Consider the following 21,721-nt stretch of genomic DNA (forward strand, 5'->3'; position numbering starts at 1 on the left):
ATATCTACCGTATGTATATACCAGTTCCACAAGCACCAGCAGGGGGAGGAAGAAACCCAGATGAGTGGACTTCTGATGATGAAATGGGCTAAAAAAGGTCACCTTGGAACGGTGTGTTATTCTTACTGATTTTTCTCTCTATACAGCATTATACCACGAGATTTACAAGACCTTCTGTACTGCAGACTATATTGATATACAGTACCAGTCAAAAGTCTGGACACGCCAACATTTTACTGATACTGTAGTTTGGTTCTTTGGGGGGGGTTGGGGGGAACCCTCTCTTTGAAGCGCTCATCATGATGGTCCTCACAGTATTGTGGATAAAACATAACAGCCAGAGATAAATCAGCTTTCTGTGTAGCAAATAAGCAACTTCCAGGACACGATATAACATCACACCTGGTGTGTGGTCTTTGGTGACGCAAGTTCAAACGTTACATCAACATTACACGGACAAAGTTACTGGTCTTCATAATTTGGTTACCACACTGGATTAAAACAATCTTCTGGGTTCTTCGTTCAGATTTAGCAAATCTTCTGCATGGCATGTAGTTCACACCTCCAAGGTTGCTAGATTTTTCTTGAGTAAACATAAACACTTGTCATTTAAACCCAGAAGAAGAAGAAGAAAAAAAGCAATCTGAAGGAAAGAGGATCCGTATCTTTTCTGTCAAACGTAAAACGATGCACCATAAAAGAAACACAACTTAAAAATTAATAAAAGGATAAACAAAATATATAATTTTGAAGATGGCATGATCTGTTAGTATATTTTGCCACACTAGGACAATAGCTCAAGTCAGTCCTAATCATTAATTACATGAAATCATCGGAAATTTTGGCTTAATTTAACAATACAGCCTTCACGCTCATTATTCAGCAGCTTATAAAACAACACATCTTATTTCATTCCCTTTTTCCCCCCCTCATATGTCCCATGTCAACAGCTGCTGCTCACTGCTGAATTTCTATTAAAAAAAAACAAAAAAAAAAAAAAAACAGAAAAACGACTTTACTATAAAAAGTCGCCTTCTTCTTTCGGCTGCTCTCGTACGTTCAGGGTCGCCACAGCGGATCTGTTGTGCATGTTTGATCCGGTATAGGTTTTCACCAGGTGCCCTTCCTGACACAACCCTCTCTGGGCTTGGGACTGGCACTAAGTACGCACTGTCTTGTACAACCCCAGTGGCTGGGAATTAGACTGACTTTACTATAAAAGAAAATGGTCAAGAGATGTTGAGTATGCAAATAAAAGAACACTTTATTTTGTAATAACCTTTACCACAAGAAAAAAACAAACAAAAAAAAAATCAAACTTTTGTAACTTTCTGAATCAAATTAAGTTCAAGACTTGTTTAATTTTAGGCGACACCCTGAGACCACATCTCCAAATGCAAACCAAAAACAAATTAAACTCTGACTCGACTCAAGTTCAAAGCGAAGCGTTTGCGTCACCTACCATGATTTCAGTCTGGGTATAAAACGCCACACAACACCACAGACGACACAGAACGAAAAAGGTGACGCGCCATCGGCTTTCATTTGTCTTTATTTCATCGACTGCTGCAGAACAGGTGAGTTACCTTCATCCTACAGTCGTACATAAATTCTCAAGCGTTTACTTCCTGCAATCGGGTTTCAACAAAATGAGGCTCAGGATGTTAGAAAGAAGCACTTACATTTTAGTTCAAGATCTTAATTAAGAGAAAACATAAGAAAAGATTTAACTAGAGAAACTTTCAAGTAAATCTGGCACAGGGGCAGCGTTGTGTATATTGTGCAAAGCTGCAAGAAAATATGCTGAAGTTTGTGAAGTTATATTTATGCATACAGCAAAAATAAAACCTGAAAAACCCCAAACGACTCTAACACATTACAGCTTATCGACATCTTTACCAATCCAGGATATTCTTATAGATATCTTTAAAATGAGGAAAGAATAAAGAAATTCTACTGTAGCAGAATTGCATGCATGCATCATCGGCTCCCAAATTATTGGCACCCTTCATGCAAACGTATATAAAAGTGCATAAGCTGGCAGGGTTTTTTTTTTCCATGTGTGTGTGTTTTTTAAGGCAAACTTTGTTGAAATGTCCTTTGAAAAATCTACCCAAGGAATATGTTTCTTGAGAAAAGTTTATTAAAAATGTTTGGAAAGGCAAAATCAATCTAATTAAAAAGCACAGAGTTAATACTATAACTACTATTATTCTTTGACCTATGGACTATTGCGCTGAATGTTTTTTATACGCCTTTAAAAAGAAACACTAATTTAGAGAACCATTAGGATCTGAAAGCAAGTTAAAATGTTCCAACATGATGTTCTTTTATTTAATTGCTATTTGATATCATTATGTCTGGGGATAAAACTTTAAGAAAACATAAGAAAAAAAAAAACCAGCATGTTCAAAAATACATTGACTGCAAAGTTACTACTTTATCAGCTCCTCTTGAGAAAACAGCAGCGTTGAGCCTCTTCCTGTAGTGTCTAAAGAGGTTGGAGTTACTTGTAAAAGATCTTGAACATGCCACTATTCAGAAATTTTTTATTTCTTTATCATCTTAGGTTTGTACATGTGGATGACCCGCTACGATTCAGACCACAGGTTTTTAAATAAGGCTCAAATCCAGACACTGGAATTTTACAAAGGACATTTCATCTCTGGTTTATTTTATTTTTCTGTATTAAAATCGATGTGTGTTTAGAGGCAGTATTTTCCTGAAGGAGCCAATTACAACCAATGCAAACAGGCTTTGGGGTAAATACTTGCTCATACGTTGTTGTTTGTTTTTGGGTTTTTTTTTTTTTAATACTGGTGAGATTTATAAGTTCAGCTCATAATCAGCCTTCACACAAGCCCCTGGACCATTCTAAAGACATAAAAAATATGTTCCATTAAATTATTCAACATTTTACAGAGAGGTTAGAGGGCTGGGTTTTTTTTTTCCCCCTCCTGGACTGTAGATTAGAGCCCTGCACTCCCGCGGGAGTCTCACGGGACCCGTGGGACCCGACGCAAAGCAGTGCGGCGCGGGACAAATTTTGAAAGCTCATTGCGGGCGCGGGCAGGAGGGGTGATAAGCTGCAGTCCCGCTAACTAAAAACGTGTTTAAAATAAAATTTATAAAGTATTAATTTATGTCTATCATATATAATTTGTGCTGGATATTTTATTTGGCATTAATAAAAACTTTTCAAGATGCCTAAATTTGCGGATGTGGTCTAATCTCGCGTACGTTTCCGATTCCTTTCCGCTCTTCCGTGTTTGAGATCTCCGATCATGGCAGAAGAGCAGAGCTCCTCTAGTGAAGCTCACAGTGCTTCAGAAGTAAATGCTGCTTTAAAAAGAGGTACATTTACCATTAAAAAGTCAAGAGTAAGGGGCGGGGCACCATCACGCTGTGTCTTTAAATTATATTAATTTCTTATAGGCCTACTTGTATTTCCTAGAATGTAAATGTGAGGAGTGACATATAAGCTATGTGCAATATTCTTAATATCCACTGTAGATTTTGGTAGGTGTGTTGGGTATCTCTGTAAAGCCTCAGCTGCGTATGCTGCCTGGCAACGCGCACCCTCGCTATGTGCGCTAGGTGAAGGATCGGTCAGTGGAGAGCTCAGCATGTTTAATTCCCCAAGCCAATGACAAGAACTTTTGTGAGAAATAACGCGAATGTCTGTATCATGCGGGATTTGCGGGACAGAATATGGCAGGCGCGGGCGGGAGCGGGACTGAAAATCATAATTCTTTGCGGGAGTGGGACTGCACAATGCGGGACCGGGACTGAAAATTCTGTATATTCTACTGTAGATCCCACGATGCTCGGTGAACTGAAAGGTGCTTCATTTTGTAAGGTTTCTTTGCTGCCATTCTTTCCCATGGTGATGGATGATAAACGGACTTCCCATGTACACAACTCCATTTTTACACTGCGCGACCAATATAGTCGGAGGTGACAACAGAGTTAGTTTGAGTAAAATATTTAAATTTTATTTAAATGGAAATGCTCTACTGCTATACAGTCTCCTTTTGTGGAACATTTACATCATTGTGTGTGAGGTTTATTCTCTACAATGTTTTGCCTTTTGCTTTAAGGGTGCCAATAATTCTGGAGTTGGAAATTAACCACAGCATCAGTCTAAATCATTAATAACAGCCTGCATGGTGGCATGGCAAAATTCCAACATGGTCTCCTACTCACAAGTTCCTGATTTCTCCTGAATCCTATACGGAATGCTACTGATAATTTTTAAGCAGCGAGGTACAGATAACAGCATCGAACATATGCCCAGATGTGGTGGTTAAAAAAAGAAAATGAGTAAATAAATAAATAAAGCCAGGTCTAGCTAATAATATACAGCAGGAAAACACTTTTTTTTTTAAATTATTATTTTACCTCAAATAACTACAGTACCAGTCAAAAGTTCGGACACACCTTCTAATTCAATGTTTTTTTTTCTTTATTTGTCATTAATTAAGTCGCTTCATGTCTTAAAGTAATGATGGATGTCATTTCTCTTTACTTACTCGAGTGGTTCTTGACATAATATGTATGGATTACTATAGTTGTGGATGGAATAGCGCTATTTACTGTATTTTTATTATTTACTATTTGATCTCAAATGCATTAAGAAGGCACAAAACTCGTCCACTAATTACCTTTTGACGAGACACAGCTGTTAATTGAAAAGTGTTCCAGGTGACTCCCTCATGAAGCTGGTTAACAGAAAGCCAGTAGTGTGCAAAGCATCATCAAGGTAAACGCTGGATACGCTGAAGAATCTAAAATATCAAACATTTTATTTACCACATAATTCCATATCTGTTCCAGGTGTTATTTCATAGTTCTGATGTCTTCGGTGTTGTTCTACAACGTAGAAAATACAGAAAAACCTATGAATGAGGAGAGTAGGGGTGTACAAACTTTTGACTGGTACTGTCAAGTAAAGGAGTAGTGGTGAGCTCTGGGTTACTGATCAGAGGGTTGGGGGTTCGAGCCCCAGCACTGCCAAGCTGCCGCTGTTGGGCCCTTGCGTAGGGCCCTGAATCCAATCCACTCAAGCTTTCCACACCAACTCCACATAAAAGTGGGAAAAAGATGCAACAACAACGCAAACTACAAGGGGAAAAGAGTTAAAGGCTAAAGAGCTGAATTTTGGTTTATTCAATCTGATGATAGGCACCGTTATAAAACATTAAAACACACCTCTGTATCTGTACATAAAGATAGAAAATGACAGCACACCCAGCACCAAAACTGAGCATGATTTCGCCACCATTCAATCACGATGTGAAATCAGTGCTCTAAGTCTTTGTGTTTCATTCTACAGGCCTGAAACACCACCACGATGAAGTTCAGTATGGCCACATGTCTCCTGCTTTTGCCTATAATGTGCAGCATTTTTATGGAGGTTGAAATGCAACCTAAGCCCACCAACAGCACCAGCACCAACAGCACCAGCACCAACAGCACTTCGAGCGGCTCTGGATCAAGCTCTGGATCAAGCTCTGGCTCAAGCTCTGGCTCAAGCTCTGGCTCAAGCTCTGGCTCAAGCTCTGGATCAAGCTCCACTGGATCCCAAGAAAATTCATCTAATAGTGGGGCTCTGTCCACCAGCTTCCTTTCCCCACATGGAAACATGCTGCTCCTTTTCACTGTGGCAGTCATGCTTTCCATGGCACTGTTGATGAAGTAGCAGATACAATCCAGCTATGCAGTTAAGGAATGCTCCAAACCCTCAGATCATCTAATACGAATCTAATAACCGAGTAGATGGAATATATACACATATACACACGCGCACAATTTTTCTGTAACGGTAATTAGTTATATTATTGATATACTACTTGTACTTCTATGATCTTTTCACTTCCAATTTCTCAAAAAAAAAAAAATGAGTGATGTAACTGTTGAACTTGTCAACACTGTTCTTTCAAAACAAGACCAATGATCCTTCTTTTCTACTCAAGGGACATAAGGGCTATAAAGAACCAAAGGAACTGTCTATGGCACACTACTAGTTAACTGGAAAAGCATTAATAGGTCTACAGAACATCTAAAAGACGACTACCATGATGTAAACTGATGTAGATGGTTGTAAAGGTGATGTAGATTAAATACTTTCTGTACACTTATCCCAATGGAAATCTGTTTGCTTATTTCAAAAGAACACATCACTTCTATACACTAAATGTCAGGCTAAAGGTGGACCATAATCTGGCTTCATCAGACACGTGAAGCACTGATAGCCCTTTTCCACCAAATCAGTTCCAGGGCTGGTTCGGGGCCAGTGCTTAGTTTGGAGCTGGGTTTACTGTTTCCACTAGCAAAGAACTGGCTCTGGGTCAGAAAAACCAGTTCCAGGGTAGCACCAGCTCTTTGCTGGGCTAGAGGAAAGAAACTCTGCTGGGGCGGAGTTGTTAAGACCAACAACAATAGCAAGACCGCGAGAGGGCGCCATTTTGAATGAAGCACCGTAAAGCCAGAAGCAGCAGCTGTACAAACGTGAAGTCATCTATTATTGTTGTTGTTGCTGCTGCTTCTTCTTCGTGGTGTTGTTGCTTCGACGTTCGCGCCAAGGTTTATGCAAACGCAGTGACGTAACTGACGTATACAGGGACGTAATGATGTGGCTCCCCTTAGCACCCCGAGCTATGGAAAAGCAAACTGGTTCTCAGCTGGTTCGCAAGTTGAATGAGTTGTGAACCAGCACCAGCCCCGAACCAGCCCTGGAACTGATTTGGTGGAAAAGGGGTACGAGTGAAAGAGGTCAATGCGAGATGAGATCCTAAGTCTGTTTGTAAAAGTAAAATTATCTAACAAACCAGAATGGGGAGAAAGAGATACAGCTAGACTTCTGAACTGCTGATGAGTAAACATCATGAGGAAGGCGTCTCATCTGCATAGGGCATAATTTTTTCCATTATATTGTTTGGAACGATTGTTATTTTGATTGGCTTAAGAGTCGAAACAAGACCTCATTTTCTAGATACAATCAAAAGAAAGCAGAAATTATTCGAAACAACCCTGAAAAGTTTTGCTGATGGTAGAGTTTGTGACAACCTTTATATTAAAAAAAAAAAAAAAAAACACTAACCAGGATAATTTAAACAATGTTTGTTTAAACTTTTTTTTTTTTAAACACTAGGAACATATTCTTCCTGACAATTAGAAAAGAATCTGTAACTTTTCTACATATACATACACACATCAATACTGTTTATAGAACTAGAGAAGTTGTTTTTGATCTGAATTTGTACGAAATCACAAGAATACGAGTTCACGATACAACCTTCACAACGTTTATCCATTTCTTTTATTTTAAGCCAACCCAAATAATCTTCAAATGCAAAACCCAAAAACAAACAACTTTAATCAAATGAAAGTGCTTTGTTTCCAGTACCTACGTGCAAAACAGTGCTTGCGTCATGTGATGACATCAGTGTCTTTATAAAGCATTGGAAGACAGCGCGCAAAGAACAGAAGACAAGATACCTTTTGTTTTTGGTGAAACAGGTGAGTAACATCATACAGCATCACAATACTGATGACTCAATAAATGTTACATTTTAAAATGTTGACTTACATCAAGCTAAATACTGGAAAATGGGGAGCTCAATAATGATCATAATGACCGATGGAACTGTTGTGATTACATTTCATTGAAAAATGCTCATTAAGAGAGATCTATTAAAGGCATTAATTATTAAGGCTGCAGCATCTTGCAAGGAAAAAAAAAACAAAACACACACACACACAACACCTGTACTGAAATGCAACTAAAGTCCTTCTGTACTCCAAATTCACCTGACATAGCGGATATATCTTATTAGCTAGAAATTAGATAGCTCGGGGGGAAAAAATTACAGTTAACCAAGGCATGTTTAATTAAATTGGTTCAATTTATTGCACAAAAAGAAGTCCTGAAACATCACAGGTTATTAAGAATGCAAACATTTGCTTATACGAAGTTTAGATCATCATGCTTATGTTGTTAATTTTATAAATACAGTATTCACATATAATCTTTTCATTAGAAAATATCCATGTATAATAATTTATCTCCGTCGAGCTCAGTTTCTTGGGTAAAGCTACACTAATGCATGTGAAGTTTGTGGAATTTATTTATTGGTGTTTAAAAGCCAAGTTATGAATTCAGGTTCTTAGTTTGAGTCAAATAGTTTAATTAAAAAAAAAAAAAAAAAAGCATGTATCAATGGACGAGTATCAGTAGAGTTTTATTAGTCTCAGGGTCGATATAGACCACCAGCCACCATGCTTTCCAGAGAATGTGGACAAAACTGCCCCACTAAACTAAAAACCCTATAATTTGTGCTGAATGCATTTCTGCATCCTCAGATCTACTCAGGAATTCTATACTAATATTAAAATCACCAGCATCTTGAACAAACTGTACTACATCTAAAGCAACTAAGGTAGCTTTGAGATACATGAACTGATGTAGCTTGTATAACTTGGCTACATCTACCGTTTAAAAAAGATGAAACGGGACAAAAAAAACCCCAAAACAAACAAACAAACAAAACAATACAGTATTATTTAAATGATTTCAGCAAAACAGTGAAATTTATAGCGGCAGACAGAACTTCCTGTCTTTATGATTTTGGGTCATATTAATGAATGTTTTCGTTGCATTAATGGAGCTTAATTTTTTTAGTTGATTTTCTGTTTAAAATTAGAGTAAAGTGTAGGATTTGCTAATCCTCTCTTTTATTCCTATGTTTGCTTTTTTGGATAGTAGAAGTTTGATATCGGCTTTTCAATATATCTGCCAAAAAGCTATAAAAAATAAAATAAAATAAAAATCAATCACCACAACACCTTTCATTTGACCTTTCAGAAGGACCAAACAAAAGCTGTGATAATCAAAAGGTCAGTTTTCTTAAAATAAACACCACTTACTCGATATCGAATCTGTAGCCTTGACGAACCACGAAGTGAATTTCGTTTCTTTTTATCTGCTGATTATCTTCCGATACCACAAAGTTATAACGATGTTTCTCTTATTTCGTTTCTGGTTCTGATTGGTTCCAAAGTTTATCAAAAAGTAGAACGGGTAATCGAACTTGATCAGGACAAGTGCTGACTGGTTACGAAGTTTCGCTGCTGTTCACCACTTGTTCTTGTGCACCATTGATAGTGTGAGATCAACTGTTCGTCTCGTGAGATCACGATTCGCTGTTCTGGTGATTGTAATGCTTATGTGCACATGCAGTGCACTATTGCGACACTCTGGGTGCGATTTGCTGGGGGGGATGGTGGGGATCATCCCCCCCTCTGGTTTTTATCTCTGCTGAAAAAAAATCCTCGGGGACAACCCCGTCAATAAAACAACCAAACCAAAAAAAAAAAAAAAAGTTGACATGACAGGCATGTTGTGACACAGTTTTCTATGGTCTACATTGCACTCACTTTCAAAATGACCCGAAGTGGCAGCTTTGATGTTCACGAACGTCCCCAGCAAATAGATACATTGTAGATAATAACAATATCTTTGCGTTCTATGCAGGGATGCAAACAGCGCGCCTTTTGGCGGATGCCGCCTTTTTCACGGCCGATTTTTTTTTAGGGGGGGGGCGTTGGAGTGTCTGATTATAGTTTCAAAGTAAATTCTGTATTAAAATTACTAAATAAGCAAATCCGTTACAGTCCATGAAACAGGAAGTATAAGGATGAAAAAAAAACAGTTTAAATCGGAAAGCTGCGCACAATGTGAACTGCGCCATCAGAGCAAACTGTTCATTTAGTATTCATGTACTTTAGTGATTTTCGAGTCACTGTCCATTTAATCCGGAGGGAGAGAAACATCACAGCAACGCGACAGGCAATGCGAACTTTGTTGTGTTAGTGTTCGTGTATTTAGTCAGAGAGATAGGAAGATGAATTTACTATCTCTGGTTTAGTGTTCGTTTTCATTTAGTGTTATTCATTTGATATCATCAGATGTTATTGAGCTGTTAGCCTATTGTTACCTTAATTTTGTGACGTTTCATGATTTAAAAAAAAAAAAAAACATCCCTCCTTTTGGTTTTTTGACAAATCGCACCCTGGCGACACTCATTCTTACAACACAACGACATAGTGGTTACTGCCTTGCTTTGCCTCTATGAGGCAGTAGCCACAAAAATTAAATAATTCAATAAAAAGGCAAAAAAGTGATGGAAAAATGGAGGAGCACAATTCAATTCCTGCCTGAAATCAGGCTCATGAGTCATTGTGTTTTATTCTACAGGTTTGAAAGAACAGCAAGATGAGGCTCAGCGTGATCTTCTTGGCTGTAATGTGCTGCTTGGTGGATCTGAGGCTTTCTACAAGCGCACCCTCAACCTTTAACTCCTTCCTGAATACTTCCACATCAAACAGTTCAACCCATACTGGCTGCGTTTCATCATTCACCACCAACGGGGCTCCGTCCACTATCTTCACCTGTTCAGGTGGAAACGTTCGGCTCTTTCTTGTAGTGCCCGTCGTCCTCTTCATTCCACTGCTGATGAAGTAGCGGCTCGGACACAAACCGGCCATCTATCACACCGGCTCAGGAAGTAATGAATGCTCCAAACCTTCAGGTTGCCTAATGAGAATCTAATAACCAAGTAGACTGGGTGGATGGAATACTTTTTTTGTTTCAGTCTGAATAAAACCACAAATCACTTTTTTTCCTTCTCTCTTGCCTAAAGGGAACATGCTTTACTATCATTTGTATTTATACGATCTTTTCGCTTTTAATGTGCTTAAACTAAATGGTAACACGCAATTAAGAATGAAGTACCTGTTGAACTACTTGATGCTGTTTATATACTGCTCTTTCCAAACAAGTCCATCAATCCTTCCCATCACCAACAGGAACATGAGAAGCTTGGGTGAACCTTCTACAGAAATTTCTATGGTGCATCGCTTGTCAACTCAACGACCGTTAACACCAGTGCATCCAAAAGAACTTTATTAAAATGTGATTCTTGATGTAAATGGTTGGTTATTTCAAAAGAACATACCATTTCTATAGATTTTCTTTCAAATTAAATGTCATGTCATGTAGATGAACCAAAATTTGGTTTATATGCAGCTTAATCACACATCAGACACACCAAGTAAATGAGGTCAATGCATGATGATACCAAGTCCATTTGTAGCCTTCTCCTCACCATTCTAGCAGCTCAGACACAAACTGGTGATCTATCAAAGTGGCTCAGCAAGTGATCAATGCTCCATATCTTCAGACCAACTCGATAACATCGTCTGCTAAATGCCTGTAATGTAATGTAACTAATAATCTAATAACGGAGTAGATTGGGTTGAAGGAATCCTTCTCTGTATCCTTTCCTTTTATTTATTTTCTACTTTTCTGTAACTGATCAAAAGAGACCTTTTTTTTTTGTATACACTTATGAGACCTTCAGGTTTTAGTCCTGCAATGTTAGCATGAAATAAAAAGTCTTATAACTCTGAAACTCACTGTCCTGACACTCTTGCATCAGCAACCCTTCTGAAATCAAAATTCTCCATTTAAAAATAAATAAATAAATAAATAAATAAATCTCATTCTTGGAGATCTTTAGTCATTTGGAAAATTTACTAACAGCACATTTGCATCCAAAAAATTAGATTAAAAACATTTATTTAAAAAAACAAACAAACAAAAAAAACAACAACTTGTATTTAATTGGTTGGCTGTAAACATTTGCTTTCCTTACCTTCTTACCTGTGGCGTTCCTCAAGGAGCCATTCTAGGCCCTGACTATATTTCCCCCATTACAGATGATATACAGATGTATCTGTCTCTAAAATTAAATGATGTGTTCCTTGAAAAAGCAGCAAAACCAAGTTTGAAGGGCATGAAAAAAAAAATTCAAGCTAAATGGAACCAAAAACTAGGGTCACATCATTTGATCCACTTTTTTTCAATCCACCTTTCAGAAAATCAAGGGAACACAAAGCAAGAGTGCATTAAAAAGAGACTTTTTTTTTTTTAAACCAAAAATTCTAATTAAATAACATTTCAGTCCATATTTAACAAGTCACACTAATGTTTAACAAGTCAAACTCAGGGTAGACAGGGTCTAAAACCAAGCATCAGACTAACAGCACAAACGAAACGACTAAGTATTTATTTATTTATTTAGCCAAGCAGTCTTGGCTTCAATACAGGTTTCTCTTTTGAAATACTATGAAAATAAGAAGAGATGGAGCATGTGTATAAAACTGTATAAAACTAAAACCTGTTAAAACCAAATAACGACCTATCTGGAGGTTACCCATCACACAAACACACTTATGAACCTTGATATTTACCATCTTTGTGTGCCTAAGAAGCTCGCGAGCTCTGAATAAGATGAACTCGGATCACCGAATTACTGCAGACTGGCAAATTCATCAACGTTGCTCACGGACCATGAAAAACTCTTACCTGCGGGTGACGTAGTAGAAGACGGGGTTGCCGTTCTTGGACGTTCCCGCTTGGTAGAAAATGTTGAGGGTTTTCAGTGCTTTGAACTCTTCTTTTTCGTGGACCTGGTGCCTGGTGAGAAAAGTAAAAATTAACCATGGGCTTCCCTGCAACTCTGGAAGAAGACAACGACGACGACATTATATTTAAACATATATTTAAGTAACCTTTCAAACTGTTTTATTGCACGTTCATTATCGGGAATACAGGAGCATTTATTGTGAATACAAATCTAACAAAACCGTGTCACGGTGAAGGCATGTGGAATCGTTCAGATTCAGTGGGATTTCTGAGTTTGTTTTTTTTTTTTTTTAAGAAATAATCAGATCCCAAGTTCTGATTTAACTCACCACACAGCATCTACAGTATATCTCAGTTTTATCAGTTTGAGCTTCTCGTCGAGGTGCAAATGTGGACAAACCATCATCTTGTTTAACTAGACAGACCCCTGCAAAAGTATTGGAACAGGAGGCCAGTTGTACCATTTTTGATGAACACTTAAGACATTTGGGTTTGAGAGTAGAAGATGAATATAAGAATATAGATCAGAAGTTCAGCCTTCACTTCCTGATATTTACATGTAGAACTTCGGACATGGAACCTTTAATATGAACCCACTCGTTTTTCAAGTGATCAAAAATAATGGAACAATTAATGCAAGCTCATGGGTCAAACACGGTGGCGGTAGTGTCATGGCTTGGGCTTGCTTCTGGAACAGTCTTGATAATCCTTACTTATTTATCAACGATATTTAAACAGGCGGTCCAATTCAGCTAAGGCTGGTTTAAATGGAGGTCTGTAATACAACTAAATAACGTATACTGCATAAATATGTGAATAAATATGAACAAAAACTAGAGGCTGTGAATGCACATGCATCCAAACTAACTACACAAATGAAGTCTGAGACTTTTCTTGAATTTAGGGGAAAATGCTTCTTTTCTCAAATTACTCGGAAGTGTGTTCCACACTTTAGCCCCATTTAAGTGAAAAGAACTATAAAACTTATCAGTTTTAGCAAGGGGCAAGTGGAGAAGATCTTCATTTCGAGTAGTATGTGTGTGTAAATCACGTGAGTAGCAAAAGTCATGTAAAAAGATAAGCAGGCGCAAGGCCATTTAGGCACTTGAAAATTTGTAAGCAATTTTGATATTTCCTGTGAGATTCTAATGATGGCCAACTAAAAATGTGACCGATTTCATGTTGCTTCACGCTTTGAAGTTTTTCCACAACCATCCCAGACAGCTAATCAGTAATCAAACAGGGGAAGTATCACGGTGTTACACAAAGTGATACAAACTTCACGAGAGATGACCTTACGGGCTTTCCGGAACATCCCCAACCGAGATGAGATTTTGGTGGAAATGTGGTCAATATGGTCATTCCAAGAGAGGGTTGGATCAAACATAACACCAAGACACTTGAATTGATAAACTCTACAACCCCAATTCCAAAAAAGTTGGGACAAAGTACAAATTGTAAATAAAAACGGAATGCAATAATTTACAAATCTCAAAAACTGATATTGTATTCACAATAGAACACGGACAACATATCAAATGTCGAAAGTGAGACATTTTGAAATTTCATGCCAAATATTGGCTCATTTGAAATTTCATTACAGCAACACATCTCAAAAAAGTTGGGACGGGGCAATAAGAGGCTGGAAAAGATAAAGGTACAAAAAAGGAACAGCTGGAGGACCAAATTGCAACTCATTAGGTCAATTGGCAATAGGTCATTAACATGACTGGGTATAAAAAGAGCATCTTGGAGTGGCAGCGGCTCTCAGAAGTAAAGATGGGAAGAGGATCACCAATCCCCCTAATTCTGCGCCGACAAATAGTGGGGCAATATCAGAAAGGAGTTCGACAGTGTAAAATTGCAAAGAGTTTGAACATATCATCATCTACAGTGCATAATATCATCAAAAGATTCAGAGAATCTGGAAGAATCTCTGTGCGTAAGGGTCAAGGCCGGAAAACCATACTGGGTGCCCGTGATCTTCGGGCCCTTAGACGGCACTGCATCACATACAGGCATGCTTCTGTATTGGAAATCACAAAATGGGCTCAGGAATATTTCCAGAGAACATTATTTGTGAACACAATTCACCGTGCCATCTGCCGTTGCCAGCTAAAACTCTATAGTTCAAAGAAGAAGCCGTATCTAAACACGATCCAGAAGCGCAGACGTCTTCTCTGGGCCAAGGCTCATTTAAAATGGACTGTGGCAAAGTGGAAAACTGTTCTGTGGTCAGACGAATCAAAATGTGAAGTTCTTTATGGAAATCAGGGACGCCGTGTCATTCGGACTAAAGAGGAGAAGGACGACCCAAGTTGTTATCAGCGCTCAGTTCAGAAGCCTGCATTTCTGATGGTATGGGGTTGCATTAGTGCGTGTGGCATGGGCAGCTTACACATCTGGAAAGACACCATCAATGCTGAAAGGTAGATCCAGGTTCTAGAGCAACATATGCTCCCATCCAGACGACGTCTCTTTCAGGGAAGACCTTGCATTTTCCAACATGACAATGCCAAACCACATACTGCATCAATTACAGCATCATGGCTGCGTAGAAGAAGGGTCCGGGTACTGAACTGGCCAGCCTGCAGTCCAGATCTTTCACCCATAGAAAACATTTGGCGCATCATAAAACGGAAGATACGACAAAAAAGACCCAAGACAGTTGAGCAACTAGAATCCTACATTAGACAAGAATGGGTTAACATTCCTATCCCTAAACTTGAGCAACTTGTCTCCTCAGTCCCCAGACGTTTACAGACTGTTGTAAAGAGAAAAGAGGATGTCTCACAGTGGGAAACATGGCCTTGTCCCAACTTTTTTGAGATGTGGTGTTGTCATGAAATTTAAAATCACCTAATTTTTCTCTTTAAATGACACATTTTCTCAGTTTAAACATTTGATATGTCATCTATGTTCTATTCTGAATAAAATATGGAATTTTGAAACTTCCACATCATTGCATTCCATTTTTATTTACAATTTGTACTTTGTCCCAACTTTTTTGGAATCGGGGTTGTACTTCAGGTCTTATTGCATGCCGTGACACAAAAAGTGGTAACCTTGGCAAGCCTTTGATGTGTACCTATAAGCGTTTTCTTGGTTTTGGAGTAGTTAAGGAATAAAAAAAATCATCATCAAGCCAGTTTATAGCAGAGCTCCTGTGCAGGCCTTTGGCCTACACAAGTGGAGCCCCATAGGCATAGAGTGTGGATACACAAAGAAAATCGAGTTGTTTTCTGATGGTTTTGGTGCTGTGCGTGCCTGTCACCACAGGAAACCCAACAACTAGTGAAGCGAGTAGTGAGGTGTGAAGTAGAGTAGTAGTTGGGACAGTAAAGTAGTGAGTAGCTTGTCGCTGTTGTCGCCCGACGTCGCTGTGTGTTGCGTACTCGCGTGCCTGCCATCACAGGCAACCCAATCATGGCGGGAAAATCTCCATGCACGACACGCGTGCGTCATGCCTGAATTTATTTATTTTTTGCCGATTCTTGATTAAAAATAAAAAATCTGATTCCTCCTTCTTCATTCTACTTTTTGGATAAAAGTCGATAGAATGGTAAAGAAATAAAACAAAAGAGGCTGGCTATGATATAAGAAAATTCTACAACCCAGAAACAGATGGGAGCGCCGCCTTTAGGCAGTGCCTAAATCTATATACTAATATTATCAAGGTCTCTAGGTAAGAGAGATTCAATTTCTGCAATGGAGATACTACTGAGAAAAAAAAAAAAAGCAAAGTATCATCAGCAAACAGCTAAATGTCACAGTTCTGGACTACAGGCAGCAGATCATCGATATATACTATGAAAAGCAGTGGGCCAAGTATGGAACCCTGTGGAACACCAAAGTGAATAAACTGCGGGTCAGAGCCAACACCATTAATTGATGATGATGTAACTCATGATGGGAGCAGCAGAATGAATTCACAAGTCCAAAGAAATATTCTGGCTGACAATTTACAGAGAATCTAACTGCGAGGAACTTCATTATGCAGCAAGACAATAACCCCCCCCCCAAAAAAAGCCTACACAACAACAAAGGACTTCATCAGGGGAAAAACGTGGAAGGTTTTTGACTGGCCAGTTGAACCACCCAAAACATACATCAACCCCATCGCAAACTTTCTGCAGCGAATATAAACATACCCAAGGTAAAAAGTGAACATGAAAGCGAATAATGGAATGTTACATGAGGTAACTAATCCAGTATCTGTGTTAAGAGCTTCCTTACCTGGTCATGAACTCTTCAAACTTGGAGGTGGTGAGGTTCAAACTGGACCAGTGCGTGTCAGCTACCGGTTTGTGTTCAGGAGGTCCAAGGTAGGCCAAGAGAGTCGCCATCTTGTCAAAGGGACGTCGACCCACTGCTTTATGATCCCTGAAGAATTACAAAATAAACTATTTGTTATTAAAGCAAAGCTGCTTTGTGTTCTAAGACCAGCAACAAAACACTGATCCAACGGATCATCAATTAAACTAAAGAGACTACGATGAACACAATCATCCTGTTCAACATTCTCACTCACACACACACACTTCCTCTACTTTATATTCTCATTTTATATGTATTACTCTTATTACTGCTACTGAATTAAGCAGCAATGCTGTATATACTTTAAATGACAGGTGAACGTTCCACTGACAGAAAAGAAAAAGCCAAAGTTGGTGACATTTCCAAGTCGCAGTGGGTGATTCATCAAAAGAAAAAAAAAAATAAAAATAATCACACCACAATACTCAAAAGACTTCAGGACTGAGTTTCCACATAATATCAACTGCTTCCAGTCAGTTTGCAAATTAAAACATATGCAAGTCTGTAGAAACATTATTCAATTTAATATGACCACCGAGCAGAAAAGTCGTCCACGGACTTAAATTCAGTATCTCATTCTCATCTCATTATCTCTAGCCGCTTTATCCTGTTCTACAGGGTCGCAGGCGAGCTGGAGCCTATCCCAGCTGACTACGGGCGAAAGGCGGGGTACACCCTGGACAAGTCGCCAGGTCATCACAGGGCTGACACATAGACACAGACAACCATTCACACTCACATTCACACCTACGGTCAAGTTAGAGTCACCAGTTAACCTAACCTGCATGTCTTTGGACTGTGGGGGAAACCGGAGCACCCGGAGGAAACCCACGCGGACACGGGGAGAACATGCAAACTCCGCACAGAAAGGCCCTCGCCGGCCATGGGGCTCGAACCCGGACCTTCTTGCTGTGAGGCGACAGTGCTAACCACTACACCACCGTGCCGCCCTAAATTCAGTATCAATAACTCAAATTCTGTATCAGTTATTTATCAGGATATCTATGATGTATGAGTAAATGCACAATAAATGGAGCAAAAATAAATAAAATAAGGAGTTTTCACTGAATTAAATGTGCAGAGATGCAGAGTTTGTAATCCTTCTTTCCTTTCTAGAGGTTGTTTTTGCTGATGCACAGATTTCTCATGAGTCACCAGGATTTGCATGTCAGACGGAGGATTTCTTTGCGCTACCCCTTGCAGTAAAAAAAAAAAAAGTGCTTTTGAAAGTTGTAAATTTTCAGCAAATTACCCGGGAGTTTCTTGCTTCACTGTGGATCTTCATCATATTCTCCTTCTCTCTCTCTCCCCGTTTTCCTCCGTCACCCACAAATTCCATTCATATAATGGATGGTGATGTTCAACTTTGTTATATGTAAACATCTTCCAATTGGCCATACAGTGCATGACAGATAGCATTATACCATAAGTAATGAGCACCTATAGTTAACTGAACGCCATTTTCTAAATTTAAAATATGTTTGAATAGCAATGACAAAAAAAAAAAAAAACCAAAAAAAATCATTAAGTTGACAGACTACATTTTTTTAAATGATAAATATCAGAATGAATTTCTACCAGTTGATCGCTGATATTCTTGCAATTTTTTTTTTTATAATGGAACATCTTTCAAAAATGTCATTTTAACATTTTAAAGATTTCATCTAATTAAATACACATACATTTATATGCTTAAAATTATTAAAATATATTTCTTTGACTATGAAGGCACTCTAAAGAGTGAGTTTTGTGTGTTAGATGATCAGTTCTTCATTGTTTAAATCAAGAAATCAAAGTGTGTTCTTATTAAAAAAAAAAAAAAAAATAATAATAATAATAAAGTCTAATGCTGATACTCCACACCGAATCCAACATTTTGGAAAATTCCTCTGTATTAGGCTTCTAACTAGGGACAGGAACAATTACGCAGAATTTCATGAATGACCGTCATCTACGGTACAAACAGAGAGATTTGTTTTTGAATACGATTTGGAGTAAAACAGCTTTACTGTATAATGCATGATTAAATAGGGTTTATACAGTTAAGAAAGGAAACTGACGTACATCATCATGACACAAACTGACGCATCAGGAAATGAGATTTCGAGGATATACGTCATGACCTCGCTGTGAAGTGGGCGGAGCTTAACAATTTCAAAGTTTCAGATGATGTAGTGGTTGTGAGAGGATTAATACTGTTTTTCTGTTGAGTTTTCATATTTTGTTGCGAAGAGGAGGAGACGTGTTCTAGATGCAAATTCTCCTTGTAGTGTCTCCACCAAAATTAAAAAAAAATTTCCATTATTTTTTGACATAAAACCATTTCTTTCGATCATGCTGAATTGGAAAACACAGACAGGAGTAGTTTGCGAAATATCATTTGTTTGTTAGATCTCAAGTGAAAAGCCGTCCAAGACCCAATCTGAATAACAAATACCCACGGCCAGAAATGACCCAAATTGGAGGCATTGGCATCTGCTAATAGTCTATGCTGATGCTGCGTTTGCATTCACATTTACATCTGTGTGAGCAGCCTCAGTGTGAGCAGCCTCAGAACACTGTGTCCCAAAAGCCCAAGCTGAAATTAAAAATACGTAAGCTTATCAGAACATACAGTGTATTCCAATTAAACACAAAACTCCACGTCTGGTCTGAACGGACGTAAACATATGAAGCACCTGTTGCTGGAGAGGTACTGGCCGATCTTCTCCTGGTTGTTCCACAGCAGCCGGTGCAGAGCGAGCACATTGCCGTCACTGATAAACGACAGGCTGTGGTTCACCGAGTCGCTGGTAGGGCAGTCAGATGCAATATCCAAGAAAAATCTGATGGGGGGGGGGGGGGGGGAGAGAAAAGAAGTATAAACAACTTTAATCACTCTCTCACACACACACACACACACACACACACACACACACACACAGTACTGTGCAAGAGTCTTAGGCACCCTATTTTTTTTTTTTCATACAAAAACTTTGTTCTAAATTTCTATTTTATGACTTCTACATTATGAAATCAGTACAAAAACATTTTAGAGTTTCAAACGTTTGTTTTCCAGCACAAAATTAAATGTTACAGGAAAAACAAAAAGGTTGTATCTGAGCAGAATAGTACATTACAAGAGATCACATTTTAGATTAAAAAAAAAGAAAAAAAACATAATGAAGGCTGCTGGGTTTTGGTGCAAAATTAAGAAGCAAGTGTGACAAAGTGTCCAGAAGAACTGGGACTGGTTCTGGGAGATGCTCAGTAAAACCTACAGCTTCATTTTGTTTGAGTGTTTTGTCTGCCGGTTGTGGTGTCGCTCCGGACCCAGTTTTGGGCATCGGTTCCCTCCAGGCCTTGGTTTGCTGTGGGTGATGCCTGTGCTCCTTGCTATGGACTGCAGTGAGCTCGTTGCTCATTTTAACATCGTGGTTGTCTAACGCTCTGTGCAGCAGTGCTTTAGTGCTTGGAGTGATGTTCCGAGCGATGTTGCTCGGTGGCGTCGTGGCGACTGTGCAGGCGGTTTGGGACATACCAGCGCTCCGCATGGCGGTGCATCTGTGCTCGCTTTGTGGATCCATGGCGTGGTGTCCCGAGTGATGTTGCCCGGCGGCGGTGCGGCGGCTGTACTGGCAGTGGGTGGTGGGATGGTGGGACTGTGGCCGCTACACCATTGGAATGACATCCTGACCTCTATTTAGGGGACTCCCCCATAATTGTAAAGCAACCTTGGGTTTTGAGAAAGGCGCTATATAAATTGAACTTATTATTTCCTTAAAAAACTGCACTCACTGTACCTGAGACTACTATTTTTTATTTTTATTAAAACAAAGGGTCGTCTCATACCAAATACTGACTTTGCTTCATTTATTATAGCTTACTGCTTATAGTATTTTTTTCCATGTTGAAACAATTCATTTCATTATTTTTTAAGCCATTTTTGGTCTCCAGCATTTCTTTACATATGCCTAAGATTTTTACACAGTATTGTACACACACACACTTTATATTATTTTTATGGACATGTATAAAATCGATGTGTGTGTGTGTATATACACTGTACAAGTTTTTGTGCTTCTAGAATCCTGTAAATGAGGAATAAAAGACTTAAGGGAACGCTGTTAAAGAAAAATAATCAATCAATGAATCAATCAGGCAATAGCAGGATGGTGTGAGGCAGGCTGGTAGGAAGTGGCGTTACCACTATCACCTAAACCGGATTGTTTTCCTATAGCTGCATGTCCTGAAGTGCTTTATTCCTCTCATCCCACAGCAATTTGGCACCAATCATTTTTTTAAATCAAATAATGAATGGCACATCATACTTTTTATCCGTTTATAATTATATTTAAGATGTGCATCATCCACAAAACAAGTTAGTTCCTGTTATCACTTACAGTCTAGCTCTAAACATCACCAATTCCCCCCCGTTTGTTATGTTCCCAAAGCTCAGTTTGTCATGTTACTGAGAAACAGGAAGCTCTTCTGTCCCATGATGGAAAGCTTTCTGACTGTTACAAAGCCCTGACACTGGAGACTCCTTCCATAAATGGTGAATAAACATTTTCTCCTGGCAGAAAACGTCACCATATCAATGAGCATACGTTTTTCGTTGTTAAACCCATTTTTAATCCTTCTATATGGAAATGCTTAAAAGATAGCATGACATTTAATTTTTCTTGCTGGCGTACTTTCTGGCTGCTTCGAAATTGCTCTTGACGTAGTCGTTGAAAGATCTCATGTGTTCCTCCTTTGTGAACAACACGTGGTTGGCGATGCTCTGCAGAATCTGAGCAGAGAAAGTTGGGAAAGAAGAGGAGTCATAAGAACATGGCGGTCATATCTTTAGGCGTGTCATGCACCTGTGTAATAAACAGTCTTTGGCTAATTTTACAAAATAGTTTCGGGGACAATACTGTAGAATTAGAA

General features: G+C 38.8%; 1 protein-coding gene and 1 long non-coding RNA gene across 4 annotated transcripts in view; one reads left to right on the plus strand and one right to left on the minus strand.

Annotated features, from left to right (window-relative positions):
• nf1b (neurofibromin 1b) overlaps positions 1-21,721 on the minus strand; it is a 153,482-nt gene that overhangs the window by 78,886 nt on the left and 52,875 nt on the right. For all 3 annotated transcript variants that reach the window (XM_060908982.1, XM_060908981.1, XM_060908983.1), the window contains 4 exons: positions 21,484-21,581; positions 19,486-19,632; positions 16,727-16,873; positions 12,431-12,541 (listed from right to left, as the gene is read on the minus strand). In XM_060908982.1, coding sequence (XP_060764965.1) covers positions 12,431-12,541; positions 16,727-16,873; positions 19,486-19,632; positions 21,484-21,581 — 503 coding nt within the window. The remainder of the gene's footprint in view (positions 1-12,430; positions 12,542-16,726; positions 16,874-19,485; positions 19,633-21,483; positions 21,582-21,721) is intronic.
• On the plus strand, positions 1,508-6,140 carry LOC132873192 (uncharacterized). Its single transcript, XR_009651541.1, has 2 exons — positions 1,508-1,577; positions 5,336-6,140. It is a non-coding gene; the product is annotated as an uncharacterized LOC132873192 (long non-coding RNA).

The sequence above is a fragment of the Neoarius graeffei genome, chromosome 25, assembly GCF_027579695.1.
Source record: "Neoarius graeffei isolate fNeoGra1 chromosome 25, fNeoGra1.pri, whole genome shotgun sequence".
In the NCBI taxonomy this organism is placed as follows: Eukaryota; Metazoa; Chordata; class Actinopteri; order Siluriformes; family Ariidae; genus Neoarius; species Neoarius graeffei.